This window comes from Coffea arabica, chromosome 2e (assembly GCF_036785885.1).
Source record: "Coffea arabica cultivar ET-39 chromosome 2e, Coffea Arabica ET-39 HiFi, whole genome shotgun sequence".
In the NCBI taxonomy this organism is placed as follows: Eukaryota; Viridiplantae; Streptophyta; class Magnoliopsida; order Gentianales; family Rubiaceae; genus Coffea; species Coffea arabica.
Window position 1 is genome coordinate 33,082,069 of NC_092313.1, and position 24,888 is coordinate 33,106,956.

General features: G+C 35.1%; 1 protein-coding gene across 4 annotated transcripts; it reads right to left on the reverse strand.

Moving 5' to 3' along the window:
• Nucleotides 1–16,758: 16,758 nt before the first annotated feature.
• On the reverse strand, nt 16,759–24,055 carry LOC113732437 (beta-glucosidase 11). Of its 4 annotated transcripts, none has more exons than XM_027258188.2 (13): nt 23,599–24,055; nt 23,397–23,466; nt 23,075–23,130; nt 21,038–21,113; nt 20,875–20,946; nt 20,610–20,697; nt 20,227–20,482; nt 19,018–19,133; nt 18,657–18,877; nt 18,365–18,393; nt 18,198–18,285; nt 17,595–17,685; nt 16,759–17,287 (listed from the first exon to the last, which is right to left on the reverse strand). In XM_027258188.2, the coding sequence occupies exons 1-13, from the start codon at nt 23,773–23,775 to the stop codon at nt 17,038–17,040; spliced, it is 1,590 nt and encodes a 529-aa protein (XP_027113989.1). In that variant the 5' UTR covers nt 23,776–24,055; the 3' UTR covers nt 16,759–17,037. The 4 variants fall into 4 exon arrangements, 3 of the variants coding, with proteins under 3 accessions (XP_027113989.1, XP_027113988.2, XP_071936515.1); XM_027258187.2 differs by having other exon boundaries at nt 16,793–17,287; nt 18,624–18,877; XR_011840738.1 differs by having other exon boundaries at nt 17,006–17,287; nt 18,637–18,877.
• Nucleotides 24,056–24,888: the final 833 nt, after the last annotated feature.

Here is a 24,888-nt window from a genome sequence, read left to right on the forward strand (position 1 = left end):
CGGTGACCTTTTCAAGCCAAGTGTTGGCAACTTCTATCTTGCCTCATACTCTGCACTGGCCTCCTTCTGTCACCTCTTCTCCATCACATTGTTAAAGTGAGTGAAGAACTTTAGGAGATCATGGTTAGCTTTCAAATGGGTTTTAATTTCAGCATTGGAATTCTCAGGAATTCTCACTAGCTATGTGTTTCGCATTCCTGCAATCTACTCTTTCATTGTATAGCACTTTGCCCATTTTTCTTTCAAATCAAACAAACCCATTAGCCAACTATTGTGCCCAACCTTGTGCTCAGCAAGCATAGTATACCATGCACTGCTGAATTCATCTTCATCTTCTATCCTATGCATGTAGTCCATGAACCGTTTCAAAGCGGCAACTCAGTTTTGAAGTGATTTCCTAGGTGTTTCACAAAATTCTACCGAATATGGAAGGTACACAGTCCATGATGGGTTTTTTGCATAACTTGTGCAATGGCTGCAACAATGCCAGGGCCTTGATCTGTAAGTATCGTCCTCAGATGATTAAGAGTGTCTCCAACAACCATGTGAATGACTCTATAGTCTTATCATATAAGAGGGCCACAGCAAAAACAACCATGTGGTGATGATTGTTGAAGCTAGTAAACACTCTGAGTGGCCTATAGTTCTTATTATTCCTATAGGTTGTGTCAAATGTAATGACGTCCCCGAAGCATGAATAATCAACTCTCATCCTTGCATCTATCTAGAATACATTTATCACAACTTCCTCACAATCCATTTGCAAGAAATATACAAATGAAGGATTCTGGGCAAGCTCCTGTGTGAAATACCATGTCAAACTCCCTGTCTTACCTTACCATAGTTTAGGCTCCTTTGCATCGTAATCCTTAAGTGCTTCTTGATATCCTCCTTCATGCATACAAGGTTCTGTGTTCCATTAGATTTTTTTCGAGCCTCTCTTGTCTAGTCACCTGCTGCCTTCCTTTGTGCAGGTGAATCATCTTGAAGTAATAAAGCCATTCTTGTCTTTGTTGTCATATTCTTTTCACACACTAAACCCTGTCATTGCAGCATAAGAATTATAGTAATTGTAGGCATCAAGTTCGGAGTCAAGCTCCATTCCAACACTCGAAATGCTATAGTTGAAGATCTACTGCCCATTATCCTCCACAAGCTCCATCTCCTTGAATTTCATATAAAAAATACTATTACATTCGTAATAGTTTTACAATATGTCTTAAAATTCAGCAATCTCTTCAGCAAGAATGCTACTACATTAGATTTCACATAATTGTTTGCAACACTTCCAGTTACAGACACCAAATGTTTCTTTATGCCAATGCATAACATAATGCAAACTTACTAATTTGGCCTTTTATTAATGCCATAACAAACAAAACTCATCCCAAGATTCACAACTTACGCATTAGTTGAACCACCATTATCATTCATTAGGTTTTTGCCTGTACAAGAGTTACTTCGTCTTGGTTACCTATGTTTTGTATTATGACGAATTTTCTATGTAAGTACATCCACATGTGCACACGCCGCGGCTTCTATATTTTGAGTTTTTCCCTGACTTTTAAGACAATGACAGTAAGTGAAGGCTTTTCTTGTTGAGTGAACAGAGTCCTTATCATTCACAATTAAGAGATGTACTGGCATGGTCAATCCCACATGATTGTTCAATATATTTGTGTATTTAATGACCCCAACCTAGAAATTTTATGTTTTCATGTAAAGCTCTCTACTTAACTACTATCAAGGTGAATCTTGCATTGTACAAAAAATAAGCTAGAGATGTTCCCCACCAACATTTGTTCTTATTGTTACAAACTCTTCAATGTCGGTGTTCAACATATTAAGGGATTCAATGCCTACCTTTGTTTTCAGTGTTGGATCCTTAATCCAACGTTGGACTTATATATGAATAATTATGGGTTGCAAACTGTCAAATAAGGTTAAATCCAATTAAAGTGATCAAATATGGTTTGGACTTGATGTATCTAATAGAATACGGGCCTTTAATGTGTAGAGACTTAAGGGCTCCTATTTTTATGATGGACTGAAATAGGGTTCTAAAAAATAACAGGAATGTTACCTATAAATAGGGTTATGGTCCCCAGGTCACACGTATCATTCTATTTGTCGTATTTTCTAGTACCACAAAATATAGCTCTTCCCTGATGTCCCATTGTTAGGAAAGATACCAGAGAGAAACTAAAGGATTCTCTTAAGGATCGGTAAATACGTGTTGACCTGGAAGGCCGCCCTAAAATCTTCAAGGATTCAAGTGCCAGTTTGTCAACATGACTACAAGTACGCTTCCACATTTATATTACAGTTATATTCAAATATCTGATATTGGGATCCTGAAAATTTTACAAGTGGTATTAGATTTTCCCCAATATCAAAATTTGAATTTTTAAGGTGGTAATTAATTTGGTCTTATTCATGAGTACACGGATTCCTCGTTGATTCTAATATGGGCAATTGTATTCGATTTTGACTATTCAATGGTTACTGTACTCATGAATGGTTGTGTTTGATTTTGACTATGAATCTGTGGTCCTCCCACATGATATGAATCCAGTCATGACGTAGTTTTGTAAATTATGTTCTTGACTAATTGCAAAAGTCATTATAGGCCAGATGGTACATGTTTTCTATAGTCATTTTTTTTTTGGTTTTCATGTTTCGGCTTCCGTTTTGGTTTCTCACATGGCAGACATGGGGTTTCTTTTAATTTCTCTATTTTTTAAGGATCAAAATTGATAAGAAAGAATGCACGAATGTAATTCTGTGAAACTCTCAATCGGATAGCATAATGTTTGTGGGATCCGCATGATGATGTAAGCTAATTTGTTTTCTGGCTTCAGGAAGTCATTTGTCATTTTCTCCACTTTAAGGATTAAAATTGACAAGAAAACATCCTCAGTTTCAATGTTCTGTCCATGAAATTAATTTGATTAATACTTGAATTATTTGACCTATTTTCTTAGGAAATAGAGCTAATGTGCATATATTTATGTTAAGGAAATTAGGGTTTCTTTAATTTGAATAAATCCTAATAAAGTTAAATAAGACATTCAAGCCTATGAAGTTCATATGTTTGCCCACTAAATATATAGTTTTATAAGACATTATGAACTTCAAGAAAATTTTGGGCTTGCATGATAAATTTGGGTCAAATTATGGATATGGACTTTTAGTCCAATAAGTCTTTGATCCAATTGACTAGTTTGACTAGATTTAATTGGTTTGACCAGAATTGATCAAAGTTGACTTTGATCAAAATTTTTGTTTAATTTGTATAATTTTAAATTTGAATATTAATATGATTATATATATTTTGGAATAAATTAATTGAAATAATATGCCACCAAAGTGACCTCTATTATAGAAATTAATTTATTTAAAAATATAACTAATTAGGTACTTGTAATTTTATAAATATTGATCGGCCCAAAGGAATGCCAATATTTAATAAAATTATATGTGCACTTGTGGTAATAAATACATGATAATTATTTGGATTTTTACATGTGATTTATAAATTGACCCAAAGAAAAATTTATTTTTTGACATGTTATTATTATCAGTTTTTATTATTGCACCAAAATATCATTTAGAAGTTAATATTTTTGTCCAAAGACAAAATATTAATGGAATACTGGTATCTTGAGATGGGACTACCATTATTTAAATTTATTATTATTTTGGTTTATGTGAACTTGTTTTAATTATTTAATATTTTCTGTTCAGTTGCAAATGATCTTACGAATATTACTACCAACATCAATAATATTCTTATGTTGAATGGCACAAATTTCAAGTCTTGGAAAGAAAATCTCTTGATAATACTTGGAGTAATAGATCTCAACCTTGCATTAAGAAATGATTCTCCTCCACCTCTTACAGATCAGAGTATATCTGATGAAAAGAGGGATAAGGAAAGGTGGGAGAGATCAAATCGCTTGTGTCTGATGATCATTAAGAAAGCTGTTCCAGAAGCATTCAGAAGAACAATGTTAGAAACAAAAGTAACCGTTAAAGAGTTCTTTCAAGACATTAAAAAAAGGGTTTGTCAAGAACGAAAAGAGTGAAATTAGTACGCTATTGACACGCCTTGTTTCAATGAAATATAGTGGTAAAGGCAATATCAGATAATACATTATTGAAATGTCTCATCTTATTTCAAAATTAAATGCACTTAAATTGACACTCTCTGAAGAGTTACTAATGTATTTGATTTTAATATTTCTTCTTACACAGTTTAGCCAGTTTAAGGTGAGTTACAACTATCAAACGGAGACCTGATCTCTAAATGAACTTATCTCGCACTGTGTAGAGAAAGAGAAAAGGTTAAAACAAGATCAGACAGAAAGTACCTATCTGGTGTCAACCACTAATAATAAAAGTAAGGGATTTAAAAGAAAGAAGGAAAAAGGAGCTGCAGGTACAACACCACAAAAGAAACAACAAAAGAAATCAGATGATCAGGGAAAGAATAGTTGATTCTTCTGTGGAACTGAAGGGCATAAAAAGAAGAATTGCACCAATTATCATGCTTGGCGTGCTAAGAAAGGTATGCTTCTTAATTTGGTTTGTTCTGAAATTAATTTAACTTCGGTACCTAGACACATATGGTGGTTAGATTCTGGTCCAACAACTCACATTAGTGTGTCTATGCAGGGTTGTCTGAATTGCCGAAAGCCTAATGATAATGAAAGATATATCTACGTGGGTGATGTGGCGACCCCACTTCCCCCTAAGGCGAACCAGAGGGTTGGCGGGTCGTTTGCCCAACTCTCGCCAGGACTCACGCAAGCACACTAACTTAGATCCTTTAGAAGAATGACCTCATCCATTCCATAACGATTCTCCCGAAATAGACAGTTACTAAATCCACATTTACTTCAGAGATAGCGGTAATTTAAGATAGCCAATCGACGGCTCTTAAACGTCCCAGGTGCTACCTACCAAGGTATAAAGTCGTACAATACCGGATAAATAATTTCATACATCACTAGTACAAACTTACAAGCCAAGCACTCGAATTAGGGTTTACACATTTTCTAGCTTCAAGTGGCAATTCCAAAATAAGAGGTACATCATTCAAGTCTGGAATACAATACAACCCACAAAAGAAGTCCTAGAATTCACTTATATCCAAAAATAAACACGGACACGTTCTAAGGCTTTCAATTGCCAGAACCTGTCAAGAAAAACAAATAAACGTGGGGTGAGCTAAAGCTTAGTGGTGCCCAAAAACATGCAATTAAATAAAACAACTAACATGTATTGATTTCAACTGAAGTAAACAACTAGGAAAGCGTATAACAGCACAAGGTAGGATACAGGGGCTCTCAGGAGCCATTTGCCTCACTTGATCAAAAGTTATCGTAGTTGACCCTCCGTCAACTCTCACTACTTACGGTCCATGTAGATTCTCTTATTTTTCTTACTCCGGCCACCAGACATACCCCAGCTCCGGGCCCGCACGACAAGATAAAGGAAGCAGTATATTCGAGATATACCCTTAGAAAATTGGGAGCAGTATACTTGAGTATACCCTCAGGAAATTAGTCGAGGGATTCACCCAACGACGTTACTGCAGTTGGATTCACGAGTCGAGGGATTCACCCAACGACGCAACTACATTTAGATTCACGAAAAAAAATGTTTCACGCAAGTCACCACTCGAAAGGCTAGTGCGATAAAGTACACACTGCTCACTTCGATGGATCAGAAACCATTTTTTTTTGCTATTATCACATATCAAGTCAAGAAAGCACTTAAATCAGGTAGGAATAGAATAAGCAGGGACACTCACCAAGAGTGAAGTTACTGATCAAGCTGATAATCAAAGTCTGCGTTCTCGCTAAATCCTAAAATGCCAAATTTTAAAACTATAAGTTGGCTATACTAGTTCTGGGATTACGTAGGAAAAATTATTCGTAGTATAGCTAGTTTATTTTCTTGGAATAAGTCAACAAACCATGTAGTATTAAAACTAGTAAAATACTTTGTAAAGTTTCTTTAATATTAGCTTTCTCGTAAAGGTGTTGCTAAAACTAATTTTACGTGAAATAATGTTTCTTGCCGAACAAGTTTTCTGAACGTTTAGTTAAAATCGCTAAAATCTCGTATTTTGGAAATTTTCCTCTAGAAAATTAGTCAGGAACAATTTTTAACGAAAGAAAAGGAATTAAAGCAAGACTTGAGTTTTTAAATCGGGTGAAATCATTTCCTAAAAGTAGTAAGGCTAAATTAAGCTTTAAGTAGTAAATGTCGAGTCGGCAAGGTTTAGAAAATCCTTACGTAAGAGAATTTTTAACTTAAACGTACGATACTGAGTTTTATCATTTAATGCTAAGCACAACTATATTTAGATAATTTACTTAAAACATTCTCGAGTTCACAGGGTCGAAACGAATTTCACAATTTCGATTCCACTTCGAAACCACATTATAACTCAAATTTGCCAACGCATCAGATTCACATTTCAATAGCAAGTCACTAGGGCTTCGTCAATCATTAGCCCTAGGTTTCAATAAATTCATTTTTGATAAAAAATAAAATAAATGACCAAGGTTTCGTCAATCATTAGCACTTGGTTTTGGCAAGCTCATATCACATTTCAACTTAATCAAAATAAACATAAGGCCTCCAAGCAATTCCAGCAATTTAATTTCATCAAACTTTAACACATGTATAAAATCATTCAAATGGCCAAGGGCTTCATCAATCATTAGCCCTTGGCACCCAACAATTATTTATTATTGCAATAAAGCCAAAATTTCGAACGTTTGGAATCACTAACAGGTATATGAACGTAAGGCAAGATTTTGCAACCATATTTTGTCCAAGATTTCAACCAAAATCTCATTCTTGTAGCCATGATAAAAATCAAATGGTCACCCCAAAAATTCACAGGCACGGCCCTCTTAATATGCTCTAGAGTGAGGTCAATAAGCATGAAATATTTTACAGCTCAAAACAGCATTTTTAGAACTAAAATTCGCCAAAAGAAATCTGAAAAATTCCTTTACTTCCTCTATCAACTCACTTGAAAATTTTCCAGGTCTACCCTTCAACATTTTTGATTAAATCCTCCAAAATATCAAAGGTTTCATAGCTAAACAACTTACACAGCTTAAAATACATATTTTTCATACATTTCTGAACCATTTTCTTCCAAGGAAAAATTCCAGAAACCAATTAAAATTTTCAGCTCGAAATTAAATTTAAACAGCTGTTATAATCCTCAAAATTTCCAGGTTCAAACTCACAGCAGTTCACAAAAATTTTCCAGCAATTGTATGTTCTTAATCCAGCTTTTTCCTTGGCTAAATCAGTATTGTAGGGACTCAAATTCAACATGCAACTGCTTAACCACTTGATTGACATTTCTAGTTCAACATCGGATTCATTTAACACTACAAACATCGCTAAAATCCAGAAATTATCTCAACCAGTCTCGGATGGTCATGCATGAAACAATTTTTCTGTTTTCATTTTATTTTCTTGGTTAGCCGAACTACTTGTCCTCATGCAAGCTTCAATTATCATGTTGTTAACTAGCTAATTGCAATTATCAACTCAAATCATCACCATATGGCAGATTAAGAACTACATTTACAATTCAAGTTCTCGGAAATTTTCACAAAATTATTATTTTTTTTCCAGCTTACTGAATTTCCATTTCATCAAAACAGAATTTCTTATGCTCCTTAATTCATCATCCGAATGCACCAAATTTAACATGCAAAGCCATAGCCAGGTTAATCACCTAGTGATTAGTCGAATAACCACCAATACAGGCTCAGATTATTAAATTTAAGCAGATTACAACTGCATTTCAGATTTCCGGTTCACAAAAATTCCATTTCACTAAATCAGAATTTTCCCAAGTTCCTAATTTCATCGTCCAATCGCATAACTTGACATGCATGTCCTTAAACATTTTATCTTCACTTGGATAATTAAGATTATAACCTCAGGTTGTCGAAATTAAACAAATTAAGCACAGCATTTCTTAATCAGTCTCGGCAGACCCACATTCAGCGCACATCAGGTTTCTTTTCTTTTCTAGATCATCATCCAACGCATAAATTCAACATGCATGCTCCTAATTAGCTCAATCAACCTCAAATCAGGTGTTCTAGATCCGAAATTTACCTCAACAGCAGGCTTAGCTTACGCACAAGGGAACTGAAAATTTTTTTTTTTCCTCGCTCACGGCTCGCGTGCGACTAGGGGTTTGGTTCGCTTGGCTGTGGCAGACGGTGGAGCTGGTGGTTGTTGCGGCTGGAAAATTGAATGCAGCTGGTAGAAATGGAAGTGCAGAATGGGTGGGACTTACGCACAGCTTTTCCTTTCCTTCCTCAGACTTACGGACAGCAGCAGAGTTGCTGCAACTCACGGATTTCAGCTCTCGGATGAATCTGCTGCTCACTCTCCCGCTCACACTCTCTCTCTCTATCGATACTCATGGTGAAGGTGGGGTACGGTGGTGGTTTGTGATGCAGAAATGAAGAGGAAGAAGGATGGATGCCGCGGTTTTGACAGGGAGGTTGAGTGTTTGGGAAGGTTGAGTGTTAAGATGGTGAAGTTGTGCATTGGCCGAAGAAGTGGTGAGGAATGATGTTGTCCGGAAATTGGTTCTTGTGTTGCATGGTAGTTTTTGTAAGGTTGTGAGGGTAGTTTAGTCTTTTCACTTTTCCTTCTAATGACCACTTAAATCCTCAACTCTAACTTAACTCCAAAAATTTATTCCACTCAAGTGATGTTAAATTAGCGTAATGGAAACTAAGTACTTTAACATTTTATGTCAAAGCGATAAAATTATCCTAACTCCAGAGGTATTAGTTTAGTCTAGCAAAACCAAGAAATTTCATGACTTAGAAAAATTATATTATTTTTCCCATGAAAATTGTTTTTACACACTTATTTGAAAACAAGTGAAAGTAATGCTAAGATTTATTAAAGAATTAGAAGTGCAATGGAAATATGCAATGATATTTGTATATATATTTTCAGGGTTCTCACAGGTGATGGCAAAACAGTTCAAGTTAAGACAATTGGAGTTTTTAGATTATTGTTAAAGACCGGATTTTATTTGGATCTCAATGAGACATTTGTTGCACCGTCTTTTAGACGGAATTTAATTTCTATTTCTATTTTGAATAAATTTGATTATTTTTGTTCATTTGAAAATAGAAAATTTGAATTGTTTCATGATTTAAAATTGGTTGGTTCTGGTTCTTTAATGCACTACGATAATCTATATTTAATGGATACAATTGTCTCATTTAATGAATCTCTGCATTTGAGTACCAGAGGAGTAAAGAGAAAATTAACCAATGAGAGTTCAGCCGCATTATGGCACAAGAGATTAGGACATATCTCCAAACGGAGAATAGAAAGACTTGTGTCAAATGAAATTCTCTACCCCTTGAATTTCACAGATTTTGATGATTGTATTAACTGTATAAAGGGAAAACAAACCAATTAAAGGAGATTTGAAGCCAATAGATCCTTAGACGTCTTAGAACTTATACATACAGATATCTGTGGGCCATTTTCTACATCTGCTTGGAATGGTCAATAATATTTTATAACGTTCATAAACGATTTTTCAAGATATGGCTACATATATCTCATTTCTGAAAAGTCACAGTCACTGGATGTGTTCAAAAATTTTAAGGCTGAAATTGAGAATCAACTCAATAAAAGAATTAAAAGCTTCAGATCTGACCGTGGTGGTGAGTACTGTGGTAAATATGACGGTTCAGGTGAACAACGTCCAGGACCATTTGCTAAATATCTAGAGGAATGCAGTATTGTCCCACAGTACATTATGCCGGGTTCACCCACTATAAATGGTGTAACTGAAAGATGAAATAGAATGCTTAAAGATATGTTAAGAAATATGATATGTCATTCTACCTTATCAGAGTTACTATGGGGAGAAACACTTAAGACTGCAGCATATATTCTTAACAGAGTTCCAACTAAAGCAACTATCAAAACCCCTTATGAGTTTTGGACAGGGAAAAAACGCAGTTTAAAACATTTACATATTTGGGGATGTCCAGTTGAGACAAGGTCTTATAGGCCAAATGAAAAGAAACTAGATTCAAGAACGATTAGTTGTTATTTTATTGGATATTTTGAAATATCCAGAGATTACAAGTTTTATGATCCCATAACTAAATCAATTTTTGAGACAGGAAATGCCCCGTTCTTTGAGGATATCGAGTTTGGGGGAGAAAATACAGTAAGGGATATTATCTTTAAAGAAGAATACATTAATATTCCCACAGGTGTCATTGATTTTGTTCAGGATCCTATTCCTGATCAAGATCATGACATGACAAATCAAGACAATGTCGAAAAATAAACTGTTATAAAAGAACAAACTCTTTCTCTCCAAGAACCAGTGCCATTAAGAAGATCCATTAGAGAAAGGAGAAGTACAGTGTTAAATGATTACATTGTTTTTCTCCAAGAATATGAGGATGACTCTGGATTGATGGAAAATGATCCAATCAACTTCCGTCAAGCCATGAAAAGTTCAAATTCTCAAAAGTGGATCGATGCCATAAATGAGGAGATTAAATCCATGAAAGACAATGATGTTTGGGATCTTGTCCCATTGCCAGAAGGTACGAAACCCATTGGTTGTAAATGGATATTTAAAATCAAGAGGGATTCGAAAGGCAATGTGAAAAGATACAAAACTCGTCTTGTCGCTGAGAGATTTACACAAAAAGAAGGTGTCGACTATAAAGAAACCTTCTCTTCGGTCTCTTCAAAGGATTCTTTTAGAATTATCATGGCATTAGTGGCGCATTTCGATCTTGAATTACACCAGATGGATGTAAAGACAACGTTTCTCAATGGTAACATTAATGAGACAATTTATATGGTGTAATCAGAAAACTTTGTATCAGGAAATCCAAAAAATATGGTTTGCAAATTTAAAAAATCCATCTATGGGCTCAAACAAGCGTCTCGACAATGGTATTTCAAATTTCATCAAGTGATCATTTCATTTGATTTTGAGATGAATTTAGTAGATGATTGCATATAGTATAAGTTCTGTGGGAGCAAATATATTTTTCTAGTATTGTATGTTGATGACATTTTGCTTGCCAGCAATGATATTGGTCTATTGCACGAAACCAAGAAATTTCTAACTAAGAATTTTGAGATGAAAGATCTTGGTGATGCATCTTTTGTGTTAAGCATATAAATACATCGAGATTAATTTCAGGGTATTTTAGGACTATCACAAAAGTGCTATATCGAAAAGGTTCTCAAAAGATATGGCATACAAAATTGTAAATCAGGTGACACTCTCGTGGCTAAAGGAGTCAAATTTAGTCTTGAGCAGTGTCCTAAGAATGCTTTTGAGGAAAAAGAGATGCAAAAGATTCCTTATGCGTCAGTAGTAGGGAGTCTAATGTATGCTCAAATATGTACGCGTCTGGATATTGCGTGCATTACTGGAATGTTGAGTAGATATTTAAGCAATCCAGGATTAGATCATTGGAAAGTAACCAAAAGGGTCTTACGGTATTTACAGAAAATAAAAGATTACATGCTCACATATCGGAAATCAGATGAGTTAGAGATCATTCGGTATACTGATTTCGATTATGCTGGATACCAAGATACCATGAAGTCAACGTCAGGTTATATCTACTTGTTGGCTGGAGGTGTCATATCCTGAAAGAGTGTTAAACAGTCCCTGATAGCATTTTCTACTATGGCTGCAGAGTTTATTGCTTATTATGAGGCATCCAATCAAGGAATTTGGCTGCCAAACTTTGTCACAGGATTACGTGTAGTGGATAGTATTGAAAGATTACTCAAATTATTTTGTGATAATAAGTCAGCAGTCCTATATTCCAATAAAAACAAGAGCTTAACAAAATCTAAACATATAGATATCAAGTTTCTGTCTGTTAAAGAAAGAGTACAAAGTGAATAGTTATCGATAAAGCATATCGGGACAAATTCCATGGTTGCGGATCTGCTTACTAAGAGATTGCTACCCAAAATGTTTTATGAGTATACTGCTCGTATGGGTGTCATGTTATTAAATGATATACAGTTTTAGTGGGAGTTTGTTATTTCAAATGTTCTTACGATATTTTCAGTTATTAAGGATTTAAGGATATTTTATGCATAAATAAAGTTTGGATTTATTTATAATCTGACTTTGGTATGGTTTGATCTCACGAAAATTTAAGGTGGATTAGTTGGAAATAGGCATGTTTTGATCACATTATATAAAATTTTCATGCTACACATCCACATCATGATTCATGTCATTCAATTGTATCGATATATGTGACCATTGATGGGTCGAGTTACGAAATTGTAACAAATGCCGCTTTGATCCTATATTGGTGTGATTGATGGATTGAATTGACTACAAATGTATTTTAGTAATGACAGTACATTTGAACTCATACGATTAATTGCAAAACATAATTATAAGGTTACACATATAGTCCAAGTGGGAGATTGTTGGATCCTTAATCCAACGTTGGACTTTTATGTGAATAATTATGGGTTGCAAACTGTCAAATAAGGTTAAGTCCATTTACAGTGATCAAATATGGTTTGGACTTGATGTATCTAATAGGATGTGGGCCTTTAATGTGTAGAGACTTAAGTGCTCCTATTTTTATGATGGACTGAAATAGGGTTCCAAAAGGTAACAGGAATGTTACCTATAAATAGGATTATGATCCTCATGTCACACGTATCATTCTATTTGTCGTATTTTCCAGTACCACAAAATATAGCTCTTCCCTGATATCCCATCGTTAGGAAAGATACCAGAGAGAAATTAAAGGATTCTCTTAAGGAACGGTAAATACGTGTTGACCTGGAAAACCGCTCTAAAATCTTCAAGGATTCAAGTGCCAGTTTGTCAACATGACTACAGGTACGCTTCCACATTTATATTACAGTTATATTCAAATATTTGATATTGGGATCCTGAAAATCTTACATTCAGCACCACGTTTGTCGTTGAATCTCTGGAGATGAGTTGATTTCCTCACCGCTTTTTCGTTCAGCAAAACTTGTTTTTGGTGTGGTTGCTGCATCCTCCATCGGATACCCTTTGTTTGTGCAATTAGAATTTCGCCTTTTTTGCTGCAATTCTTCTACTTCTGAGGAAAGCAGCACATGAAAAAGAAGGGGTGAACACTTTTTTTGAAAACACGTTTTTTGTTAAAACACTTTTTTTGAACGGGCGCTAAAACACTTTTTTCGAAAACTTGAATTATTTTGTTATGGGTAAAAAACAAAAAAGTCCCCTGTGATAAACCTAATACACAGAAAAGCCCCCCATGGTTTCAAAATATACAACACGACCCCTCATGCTTTGAACTAAATTGTAAAGGTGACGGAATCCGTTAAACTTAACGGAAATGGTCAAAATGACCAAAATACCCTGATATAATTCAACAAAAAAACAGCTCAAAAAATCATTTATTTTATTTTCTAAGTAGAGAGAATTGAGAGTTAAGGGGTAGAATAGGTATATTTGATAAAAATTAGGTATAAAAAATTTTTTTTAGGTTCCAATATGTCATTTCCGTTAAGTTTAACGGATTCCGTCACCTTTACAATTTAGTTCAAAGTATGAGGGGTCGTGTTGTATATTTTGAAACCATGGGGGGCTTTTCTGTGTATTAGGTTTATCACAGGGGGCTTTTTTGTTTTTAACCCTTTTGTTATTCGTTCCAAAATCCGACAGTAGCATTTTTTGCTCTCGGCAAATTAAGAAATCCTTCACCTCCCAACTTAGATTGTTTAACGGAGATGAACTGATGGAGCTGGTCAAATTTGCAGCATTTTGTTTTTCTTTTTTTTTTTTGGTCTCAAATGATGTTGTTGGTAAATCCAATTAAAACGCCATCATTTTGTTAAATTGCTCGAAATGGCACTTGCAAGACCCCGTGCGCTCTTACTTCCCGCTTAAGTTGCATGAAGACTAGCGGAGGTCATTTAATTAGGAGTGCAATTGGGCTTTTTGAGTCTAAGTTTTAGCAAGCTCAAGTTCGGCTCACAAATTATATGGGTTTTTGGGTTTCAGGCTAATAATATTAAAAGGTTCAATCTCTTTTCGCACTGTTATATGAGTTTTGGGTTCAAATTGGATTTGATCCAAACTCATAATTAAATACATAATTATATATGATATATATTTTATAGGGATAATTCATAAATCTCCCCTGCAGTTTAGGACAATTTCACTGAACTTCTTTAACATTTCAAAAATTATACTTACATCCCTTGATTTCACAATTTTTGTAACTAAAACTTAGACTTGACCAAAAATTTAAATGAACACTCTAAAATGCCCTAAGTTTATAAAGTTTATATTACTTTTCAAAATAATTATACAATATTTAGAACAAATATAAAGAAGAAGTATCACGTCTTCAATACCTATATTTATTATTTAATAAACAATTATTACAATAGTTTTTATCTCGTTGATAGACTACTGTCATGGTGCTTTGTTGGGGATATGTATTCTTTTTAAGTTGGAGAAGAAAGTATTGTGATAATTCTTTTAGACTCTCTCAATTTTAAAATTGTTGGAAAAGTTACTAGTTTACTAGTAGTTTTGGATAGTTTCTTTTTAAGTTATTCTTGCAAATGGAACTTAATAGCTAAAATGGATACAATTTTCATTGATTTACAAAATCAGAAACTTAGTTCATTAATTTATCATATGAATATACAAACTCACTTTTATTGTCCTCCGCATTTGGAAACTTTCCTAAATTAATTTTACTCTTACCAAAATATTAATACTTAAACCTATCTTAACAAGTATACCATATAAACAATTGTTTTGGAATATTAAATCTAGTTCAGAGATTTAATATTCTATGCATTAACCAAAAGTTGGATAAATTTTCAAACATTTGGAATTTTGGAAAGGAATTTTGGAAAGGCACTTGGGAAAAACAAAAATAGTGAAAAAAAAATCTCAAGAGTTGGGTTCAAACAACATCAAGTGTAAGAGCATCTTGGCACCTTTATTTTTTTTCTTATTTTGGTAGAACTTAGTACTTTAATGACAAACCTTGTCATTGTTATAACAAAAATTAATTGATTCTCCAATTTACATACCAAATTATATGAGTTCATCAATAATACCACCAAGAATAAACAAGATGACCATTTTACATTATAAAAACTTTTCATGGGAATATCCCATGTTTTCAACTAGAGCATCTAATTCTAGATCTTATTACTTTCTTAGGAGTGGGGAAATGGTGGGACTCGACAGTAATCTGTTTTTTTTAATAAGCGGAGATGGTTTAAGAGGACATGTGACACCTTTTTTTGGTAAAATTAGTGAAAGAATTTGTAACTTTCATTGCAAAAATGGTAACTTTTTGCAGTGAAGATGTAATTCTCATAAGATATTAAAGCCTACTGTTTTTAGGGCTAAATTTACCAATTTTATGGTCAAATTTATTACTATCTCCTTACCTTACTTTTTCTGGGACTTGGAAACCTGAATAACTGTAACAAAATGATCGCTTAAAGTACTAGTTTAGACTGCGAGGACCGTTTATAACCAATGCTTCTAGTATTTTATCATTAAAATATTCAAAAGTGTGGTGACGATGAGTCACTACAGTATTATCCTATTAAGTTACTGAATTGTTAAATACTAAATTTGATACATTTAAATGTATATCACATCAATTAAAAAGTGAATAATTTATCACTTATTTTTTGGAACAAGTTTTGTCTAAAAATTTTAGGGCCACTTAATTAATTCACATGTTCTAATTTTCATTCTCAAATACATTTGAACATGTTTAGATTTAAATTAATTAAGTTTAAATGTTGAATTGAATTATCAAATACAACTTAAGTTGGTCATTTTTAAAGGCCCACATGCCCTACACGTAACCAATTCCATAAGAATTTTTTAAATTTTCTGTTTTGAGTTCTAGATTGGCAAGAATGAGGGATTAAATTGGTAAAATTTATTGATAACAGACCACATTTGCCAAAACCCTAAAAATACGCACCAAGATGGTCGTTTTCCCAATTTCCTTTCTCTGCGACTTGTTTGCTGGTACATGATTGCATTCACAATAGTACCACCAACACTATTCCTTGGCAACGTAAATACGTAATTGAATTTCGAATGCTCGAGATAGAGAAGCTGCTTGTATCGATGGTTTTATTGCAAGCCATATGTCTTACCAGATTACCATAATCAGGCTAATGAAGATTTTTATGATATTTGGGAGATGTTTCAAGCTGGGGCAAAAACTTTGGCAGGGCAAACATTGTAAACAATAATTGACTTGAGGTAAGCTTTATGTGTATCAGTATAGTGGAAATACAAATCAAAGTTCAATGAAGTTATCTTCTTTTCGGGTGCGTGAGTTGCTCTATTCTTAAATGTAAACATGTAGTTGAGGATCTTGAATTTGAATTCCTGATCAGTAAAATTAGTGTTCTTGATCAGTTAAGCTGCCTAAAACGAAAGGCGATCTGTTCCAGCAAAAGAGAAATCCAAGACAATCCAGGGAAATTGTGTATTTCCAATACCAATTAATACCAATCACTTAGTAGGCCTCTGTCGAATGAGAAGGGTTTCCAATTAGTTGACAGTACTGTATGCTGGGTAGGACAATTGACCCATATACCATAGCCTTTCAGGCTCTCAGTTTGAGTTGTACAAATTTGCATGTTCCTGTCATGTTTTAGTGCAACTGAAACCCTTGTCATATAAAGCTGCTTCAAAATAAATGATCCAATCCATATAGAATTTACTGGCATACTTAAAACAGATCCTAGCACTACCCTTTGGTGCAGTTCGTGCACAGTTACTAAATACATTGTGCATAACTTGAACAGAGAACCCCATAAGCGCAAAATGATCAAAGACAATGAGGCGTGGGAAGACGGAGGCGTGGGAAGACGAAGTCGTGCAAGTAAGAATCAGAAAAAGAAGAAATGATGCAAGGATTTTACTAGTCATCACTGATCAGAGGCTTTCGATGTCGAAGAGACAAAGATTTCATTTACAACTTCATTTATCTCATCAGGCTTGATGGTTCTTCCCTTGAGGAAATTGGAGTACCAGTGTGCTGAGAGCTTTGGGTATCTTTTCAATTGCTTGTCGTCCAAATCAACGTAGTACAGGCCGAAGCTGGTTGTATAGCCGCCTATTGGCTCGAAACCATCTAGCAAAGACCAGAGGAAGTACCCTTTTGTATTTGATCCATTTCTTCCCAACATTTCAAGATTCAAAAAAAAAAAGAGGAGGTCAGAAAAGTCGACATTTAAAATGGTGAGAAAAGTCATTTCAGAAATAATTTCAGTGATACAGTAACCTTATGCATTTAGTCTAAAAAGTTGAGCAGAACATTCCTTGCTGCATGGCTTCGATGACCAATTTTTGGCAGAATAATTTGTGAAATAGTTAATGAAGAAATTGAAATCTCAAAACATGGGGAATATGTAAAATTTAGCTCATACAAATAGCAGTCAACACACAGTTGAAGTGACCCTAATTCAATGTTGCACAGGCTTACTTTATAGCATCAAGCAAGGTCCTGATATATGAATACATATATTTCACCCTTGATGTGTCGTTTAGTGTTCCATTGCGCTCAGTTCCTTTACCTGTCAAAAACAGTCAAGCCACGAGAATCTGAAACTATTTGCAATCATATTGAACAAGAAAAGAGCAAGAGAAATAAGCTAGATAGTTGCAAACATCTGCTGATTATAAATTCATCAGATGAGAATGCATTTGTGGCAGAGCTCAGCCGGCCAAAAAAGTTGCACAAAGTACAAGAGCACCCTAAACTTAATGCTAGAAACTTAGAGAGCTAAAACCATGCATATATATCCACGAAGAGGAACAAATCCAAAAGGAAATGATAATTCTCAAGTAATATATTTTTAGTGGTGGTATAATTAGGTTCGCAGGTTAAGTGATCACTTCATTTCTCTTTTTTGGTGAAAAAACAGATGTAGTACCAATCATGTCTAGCGGAGGTACGCATTTGTCAGAATCAGGTCACTAGTACAGAAACATTTGGAAAATGACTAGAGAAGATGCAGGTTAATGCATCCAAGCAAAGGCAGATATGCGTGAGAGAGAGAGAGAGAGAGAGAGAGATAGAAAGAACCATTTTCATGGATATAAGTAGGCAAATTGGCATATACATTCCTGAGATACTCCAGAATTCCGGATAGACTGGATGATGTATCATCATTCTGTGCCAAACCGGATGGTAATTAACACAGGACCGAAATGAAGAGCAGGATATCTTGAAGTAAAACTGTTAATCCCAACCTGATTATCTGGTGCATCTTCTGGCTCAACTGAAGAAAAACAAAAAGACACAGTAATAAGTAAATTTAATCACAATATCTATAGGGAAACAAAAGTCAACATAGAGATATAGATTTTTGAAAGAAGGAGAAGCACTAAGAATTCTCAGATGAATCCAAGGTTGTAAACTAGTTCTCATAGAACTAATAAACAAGGCTTTGCAAAAGGATTTGATCAGTTGATTCACTCAGCAAAATCAAATCCAGCAAGGAATAAGTACAATGCAAGCTCACAGCACATGTGCGACACATACCCAGAGTGCTTAATCCCATATCAGCAACTATGTCCCTGATATTCACATTAAGGCTGCTAGGACTGTCCTTGACGTAGAGTGTTAAATAATGGTTCAGCCCTATAAAGTCGAATGAGCCCTTAAGTAGCCTAGATTCACGTGGAGTTAGCGCTGGAATCTTTGTGCCAGCATTCTTCTTTATGATGTCAGGATAGTCTCCAAACACCATTGGATGGAGAAACCTGCAGTCAAATTGTGGGTATACGATAAAGCAAGCTCATATTTTACTTAAAGCAGAAAAATGCAGAAAGCATCTTGCTGCTAACAAGAAATGATGAAATGCATAATTAAAGCACTTATCTACCAAAGATTGTCTACTCACCAACCAATGTAAAAATCAATGGCTCTTTGAGTTGCAATTATATCTTCTGTAGCATTAGAATATGGAGAAAACCAAGGAGCGTAGATGTTTAGTCCCACAAAACCATGTTGAGTCGCCTGATATAGAGGTTCAACATCTGTTAATTGACTTACTTCACCTGATATGTTCCCAAATATGAAGATAAAAAAAAAACCACTTAAAAGAATTCTAAACAATAGCATCAATGTCCTATTGTCTTATTCTTCCTTGGCAGATGCAAGGTGGGAACTCAATGATCAAACTGCATGATACTACACACATTAGTGGGAGTGGCAGAAGGTGCTTTATTACTGAATTGCCTTTCCATTTTCAGACCTATTAAGCTGCCCATTTTCCAATCCCGACAGGTGATCTGAAGCGTATTTGGTCTCTATTCCAAGCTATTTTTCTATTCTTCCAGCTAAACCAAGTCCCAGGAGCACTTGCAACCAATCGTTTTTTTTTTCCCTATGAGACAAATGTAAACTGACAGAATGTTGATAATTTACCTCAGAGTAAATTGTGATTTCCTTGATTAAAATCGAAGAGGTGACAGATGAGTTTAAGGACAGAATTCTTTCAATGTAAATGACTACACCAGAGCCAGCACATAGCTGAATGACTCCAATTAGCAAGTAGACAAGCATCTAAATATCTGCTTGGACACTTAAAGCCACAAGTATATACAATAAGTGGCAAAAATACGCTTACGTAAAAGATGCTTGTCTAAGTGATAATGAAACTGTGACACTTAAAGTACAAGAGCGCATTCCAGGTGCATCACTGGTTAGCATTAATTTAAATTCACAATGCTACAGAGTATCAATAATGTAGTAGCTTAACAAGGTTGGGATAACACAGTGTTCTGGACAAGATCCACCACATTTCCATCCCTATCTCTATAAAAGTGAATCGGAAGATTAACCTACTCTGTAAATTCATCTCTAGTATTTTCCAGTTAACACCACTAACTAATAATAGTTTCCATCTATGATTACTTATTAATCACAGTGCCACCTCTGTACATGCAGAGATGTATATGGTTGGACATGGACTATGAGTTTATCGAAAACGATAGTCCATTAGGATCAATGTGACAAAAATCATATTTCAATCGCAGTTGTAGAGCTTTCAAGATACTGATTGCTGTTTATGTGAAAAAAATTATGAAATAGGATATTATAGTAATACCTTATGCTTTTTGTAGTATAGCTTCACAGCAGATGAATGTGCCAGCAACATGTTGTGACCAGCAATATATGGCTCAGTTATGGAATTACCCTTGGAGCAGTTCAGTCCAAATGGAAAAGAGCAGCGCCCTGGGGGTGAGATTCCATTATCATAACCACCCATGGCAAATACATTACCCTCATTTATGGTAGTCCAATACAGAACCCTGTCTCCAAATTCCTTGAAGCACACATCAGCATAGGCGGTAAAGTCGTTCCTGAAATAATAAACAAATAAGTGTTTAGATCTGATACCATAAATAAGCATCTATGCTTTACAATATAAATCATATATAAAACAAGCTTAAATGTGAATGGATCAAAGTACAAATATTAAATACTTACACTATCTTCCGACTGAGCCATCCCCCATATTCATCTTCAAGAACTTGAGGGGTATCAAAGTGAAAAAGCGTGACATGTGGCTGAATTCCTATGCGTTGGTCCAACAGTAAAGTCGCATTAAGATGGAAAGAAATTTGAATAGATTGTACAGCATTTTGGAAGTTTATCTCCATGTTCTTGGGAAGATAAAGATTTGTCAATATGATGTCATTATCCATGAGCGGATTCCCTAGAAGTGCTTAATCATTGTACAGGATAAGCTTACCATGCATTAGGAGTTCATTAATAAGATTGTTGTAATATTCTAAACCTTTGGGGTTGACACGGCCTCTTCCATCTGAAAAGAGAAATTATAAAACAAGGTATCAGAAGAAAGAAATAAAGTGTGCAGTGGTCTTGTATAGGTAGTACAGTAGAACTCAACATACCAGGAATAAGTCTTGACCAGGAAATAGAGAATCTGTAAGCCTCCAGACCTGTGTCTACCATGTGTTGAACATCTTCCTGAAACAGATATATTCCTAAAGTGAACTGCATCCTTATGTTAACAAGATAATGAATGATTTTATCACTTAATATCCACAAAAATTTTTATACCATTAAGAAGATTCAAGTAGCAGGCTACTGAGATCCACGTAACTAACAATGTAACACCTTTCAACCAGCAAATACATTTAAGTACCAGTCTAACGGGGCAGAATTCGGTAATACTGCAGGATGTTCGATATACATATGGATGGAATCAGGAATAGCCGAGGGTGAATTCTTAGTTTGCGAGCTCACTGAGAGCCAAGACAAGGAGGAAATCATGCAAATATTGAAAATACTTCATGCAAGATGGTTCGGCAGCAGGCTCGCGGCACAGCCTTTATGGTGTCTGATGTAGTTTCCTTTCATCCGACTGCAACTACTGACTTGAACAGTCAACACTTAGACTATAGTAATAAAAATTCTAAACATTTTCCATCTTTTAGCCGCAAAAATCCTTATGTTTAAGCACAAAACAAATTAGATGAAAGGATCATGCGAGCATCAAAGAACAGTTTTTTCTTCAACAACAATGCTTCTGCAAATTTCGATGCAGAAAAATCATGCAAAGCTTCAAACAAAACTAGTGAACCTATCACCCCAAATACCCCTTAACACTGAACACTTCAAATGAAACCAGGGTTATTGATTATAAACACAAATCTCAGCAGATCAGAACTTGCGGCCAAACAAAGACAACCAAACAGCAACTGAAGTAGATAAAGTTTCAAAGCCGCAAGTCTGAACCAGCAAACTAGGAGTTCATGCAAAGAAACATTAAATTAGAGCTCGCATTTGCGGAATGCGAGCTCAATAAGTAGAGCTCGCATTTCGCGAATGCGAGCTCTATTCTAACCTCGCATCCCTGAAATGCGAGCTCTACTGAGCTCGCATTTCACGAATGCGAAGATCCCCCAAACGGAATCCATTACCAAAATCACCTCTTTTGTAGAATTTTTTTAAAATTCATCACAAAATTAGAAATTTCTCGAATAGCCGAGGCATGAACATTTAGTGTGATAATAATGATGATAATGGTAGCAGGTTGTTTTGTTTTGCTTAACGAGTTTGTCTTTGGTTGAATAGAGCAACGTCCAGCTATGCTGCTGCTCACTGTTGCATTGCTTCTTAGTAAAACAACTATATAATGCCCTAAAAGAATTGTTATCAGAAAAGAGAACAGGTTGCATTTGTAATTGTACGTACAAACTACAAAGTTGACATTCAGATGCTTCATCTGCTTGGGATAATAGTGAATATAAAAGGACACTGTTCACCAACCAAGTCACAAAGTTGAGAACTACTTTAGATTCCTTTGTTCAGCTTTGGTAGGAAGAGGTGGAAAGAAGAGAGATAAGAATTTGATTCAATATCTGATATTATCAGCAATTAATTTTGGTGTATATGAAGCATAAAAGTATATCTCATTTTTTCTGGTTTTAAGTGTAACAATCTGCTGCCAATTAAAAAGTTTAAATAGCTTAACTTAAAGCTTCTATGCTCAAATATTAACCATTAGAAAAACGGATTTCATAGAAGACCAATTACTTTCCACTACTATAAAAAATCAAAAGATGGGCAGGCTAACAAACATCTAATCATCAACTAAGTCTCATATTTGGGGGATCAGATGCCACAGCCATTGGTCTTTCCAACTGCTCAGGACAATGTAGAAACTAACACAACAAAGGAAGTCGATACTAAGAAAACAAGTAAAGATACTAACTATAAACATGTACACCTGCACAATTCACCCATGTGTCTCTCAGCAATAGAATATTTTCAATCTCCACCTCACATAATTCATTTTAGGAGATAATTTCCACTAATTGTCAGCAGAGCTATTTAGGAACACCATTAGATGAAGTTAGATTTGCTATTGAAGTTCCAATGCCACCACTAGGCCAGAAAGCCTAAAACATGACTGAAATGTTTACCTTGTATTTGTGATACTGATCACAAGCTATGTCTCCGGAGGCTCCATGAGAAAGCCCTGAACATTTTATTGGTGATTAAAGCCTAAGTTACAAATTAACAAAACAATAAATAAACTTTAAAAAATACAAAATTTGAGTTTTTCTGATTAACTTCTGCCAACTCGTCTCAGTATACCTAATTTTCGTCCAACTCACCATTTGAAGCCCAGTCATTTCTCTTAACACTTAATTTTTTTCTTTTTCAAAAAAGCTAACACCTAAAACCTATGACTATTGGTACCCAATAGTCATACCCAAAAAATTTATTTTTCGACAAACTTACCCTTATTGGCATAAACGAAGGTATCCCAAATGCTAGGCGTCCTTCCATCTTCACGGGCAGCCCCCTCTACCTATACATATGCATATGATTATCATGTTACCGTATTCATGTTATTCATTATACACTATAACTACTAATCCTGTTCCAGAAAAAGAACTAGGTGTGAAGGAATTAAATCAAATGAAACGGAGAAACCACTGACTTGAAATGCTGAACTGCCGGCACCAAAGATAAAGTCAACTGGGAAGTCTGATCTTGTAAAATTCTCCACTCTGGCTATTGCCATTACAGCCAGAAGTTGCAACAGCATTAGCAACATTAGCAGTATAATCAGAGGAGCAGAAGAATCCATAAGACTCCTCTGTTTCTGTTTCCACATGGTGTCTAAGTTTACACTCCACAGACCTAGTATGGAGGAGTTGTTACCTTGTCAACTCTCTGGTTTCTAAGAACTGAAGGAAAATATTTTAGTTGCACAAGCTCCCGGATCTGCATGGACACCAAGGAAACACAGTTCCTGTGCTCAGCTGCCCACTTAAATAGTTAAATTTTTGGAGATTTAACAAATTGGACGTGCCGCAAATTTTGAAGCTCTTTTTTTTTTTTTTTATGACAACTCAATAGTATGGGTGGGTTTAACTTTAATCACCGTTATGAGTCAAGATATTTGCCTCGAAATTCTATGTCATGTATAGAAATTTACACATGATTTTTTTGTAAGAAATTATTTCATTTTTATCAAGTAAATCAATTTGTGCTAGTTCAAATTTTAAATCTCTAAAACTGACGTAATATATAGTTGTTCTGCGGTGTGCCCCTTACTGCCCTTAGGGTGCATGATGGGGTAGGTAGTGCTTTGCCAACAAAAGTTTAAAATTTCTGACACGTAATTTGTAAGCAAAATACATTATCTCAATGTGGTTTCATCTGCGGTGGAAGCTGAGTCATCTGTCCATGGTGGGAAGAACAAAGGAAATGAGGACAACACATCACTGGAGCTAAACAAAGGGACAACATGAAAAAGAGATACCGGAGACCGGATAGAACAATGTGCCAATAATAATCAAAAAATAAGAGTGCATTTTGCTCGGAAGACAAATTGCAAAATCCACCTGTTGCCTAGCTGATCCCAGTTGTTGTCCGAGTTCAAATGTATGTTCATCTCCACTCCTCACCCGAGCTGCGCTGACCTATTAAAATTTACTTGTCTGAGACCATTTTTTAAATATTGCCTCCATACTCACTCCTGATCACCAATTTGGGAAATTTATTCAATATGCCTTTTGTTTTACACAAAAGAGTATTTAAATTTTTTTATTATTATTTCAAGTTACGGGGTGGTACTTATCCATTATAAATAAATTTTTCAAAATTAACGATTATGTATATCCAATAATGGAGTTCAATTATTTCTCAATCTATGCAATATTCAATAGAAGATTTTGGGGGACTAGTAGTTGCCGCTAGAGCTGTTAATCGAGCCGAGTCGAGC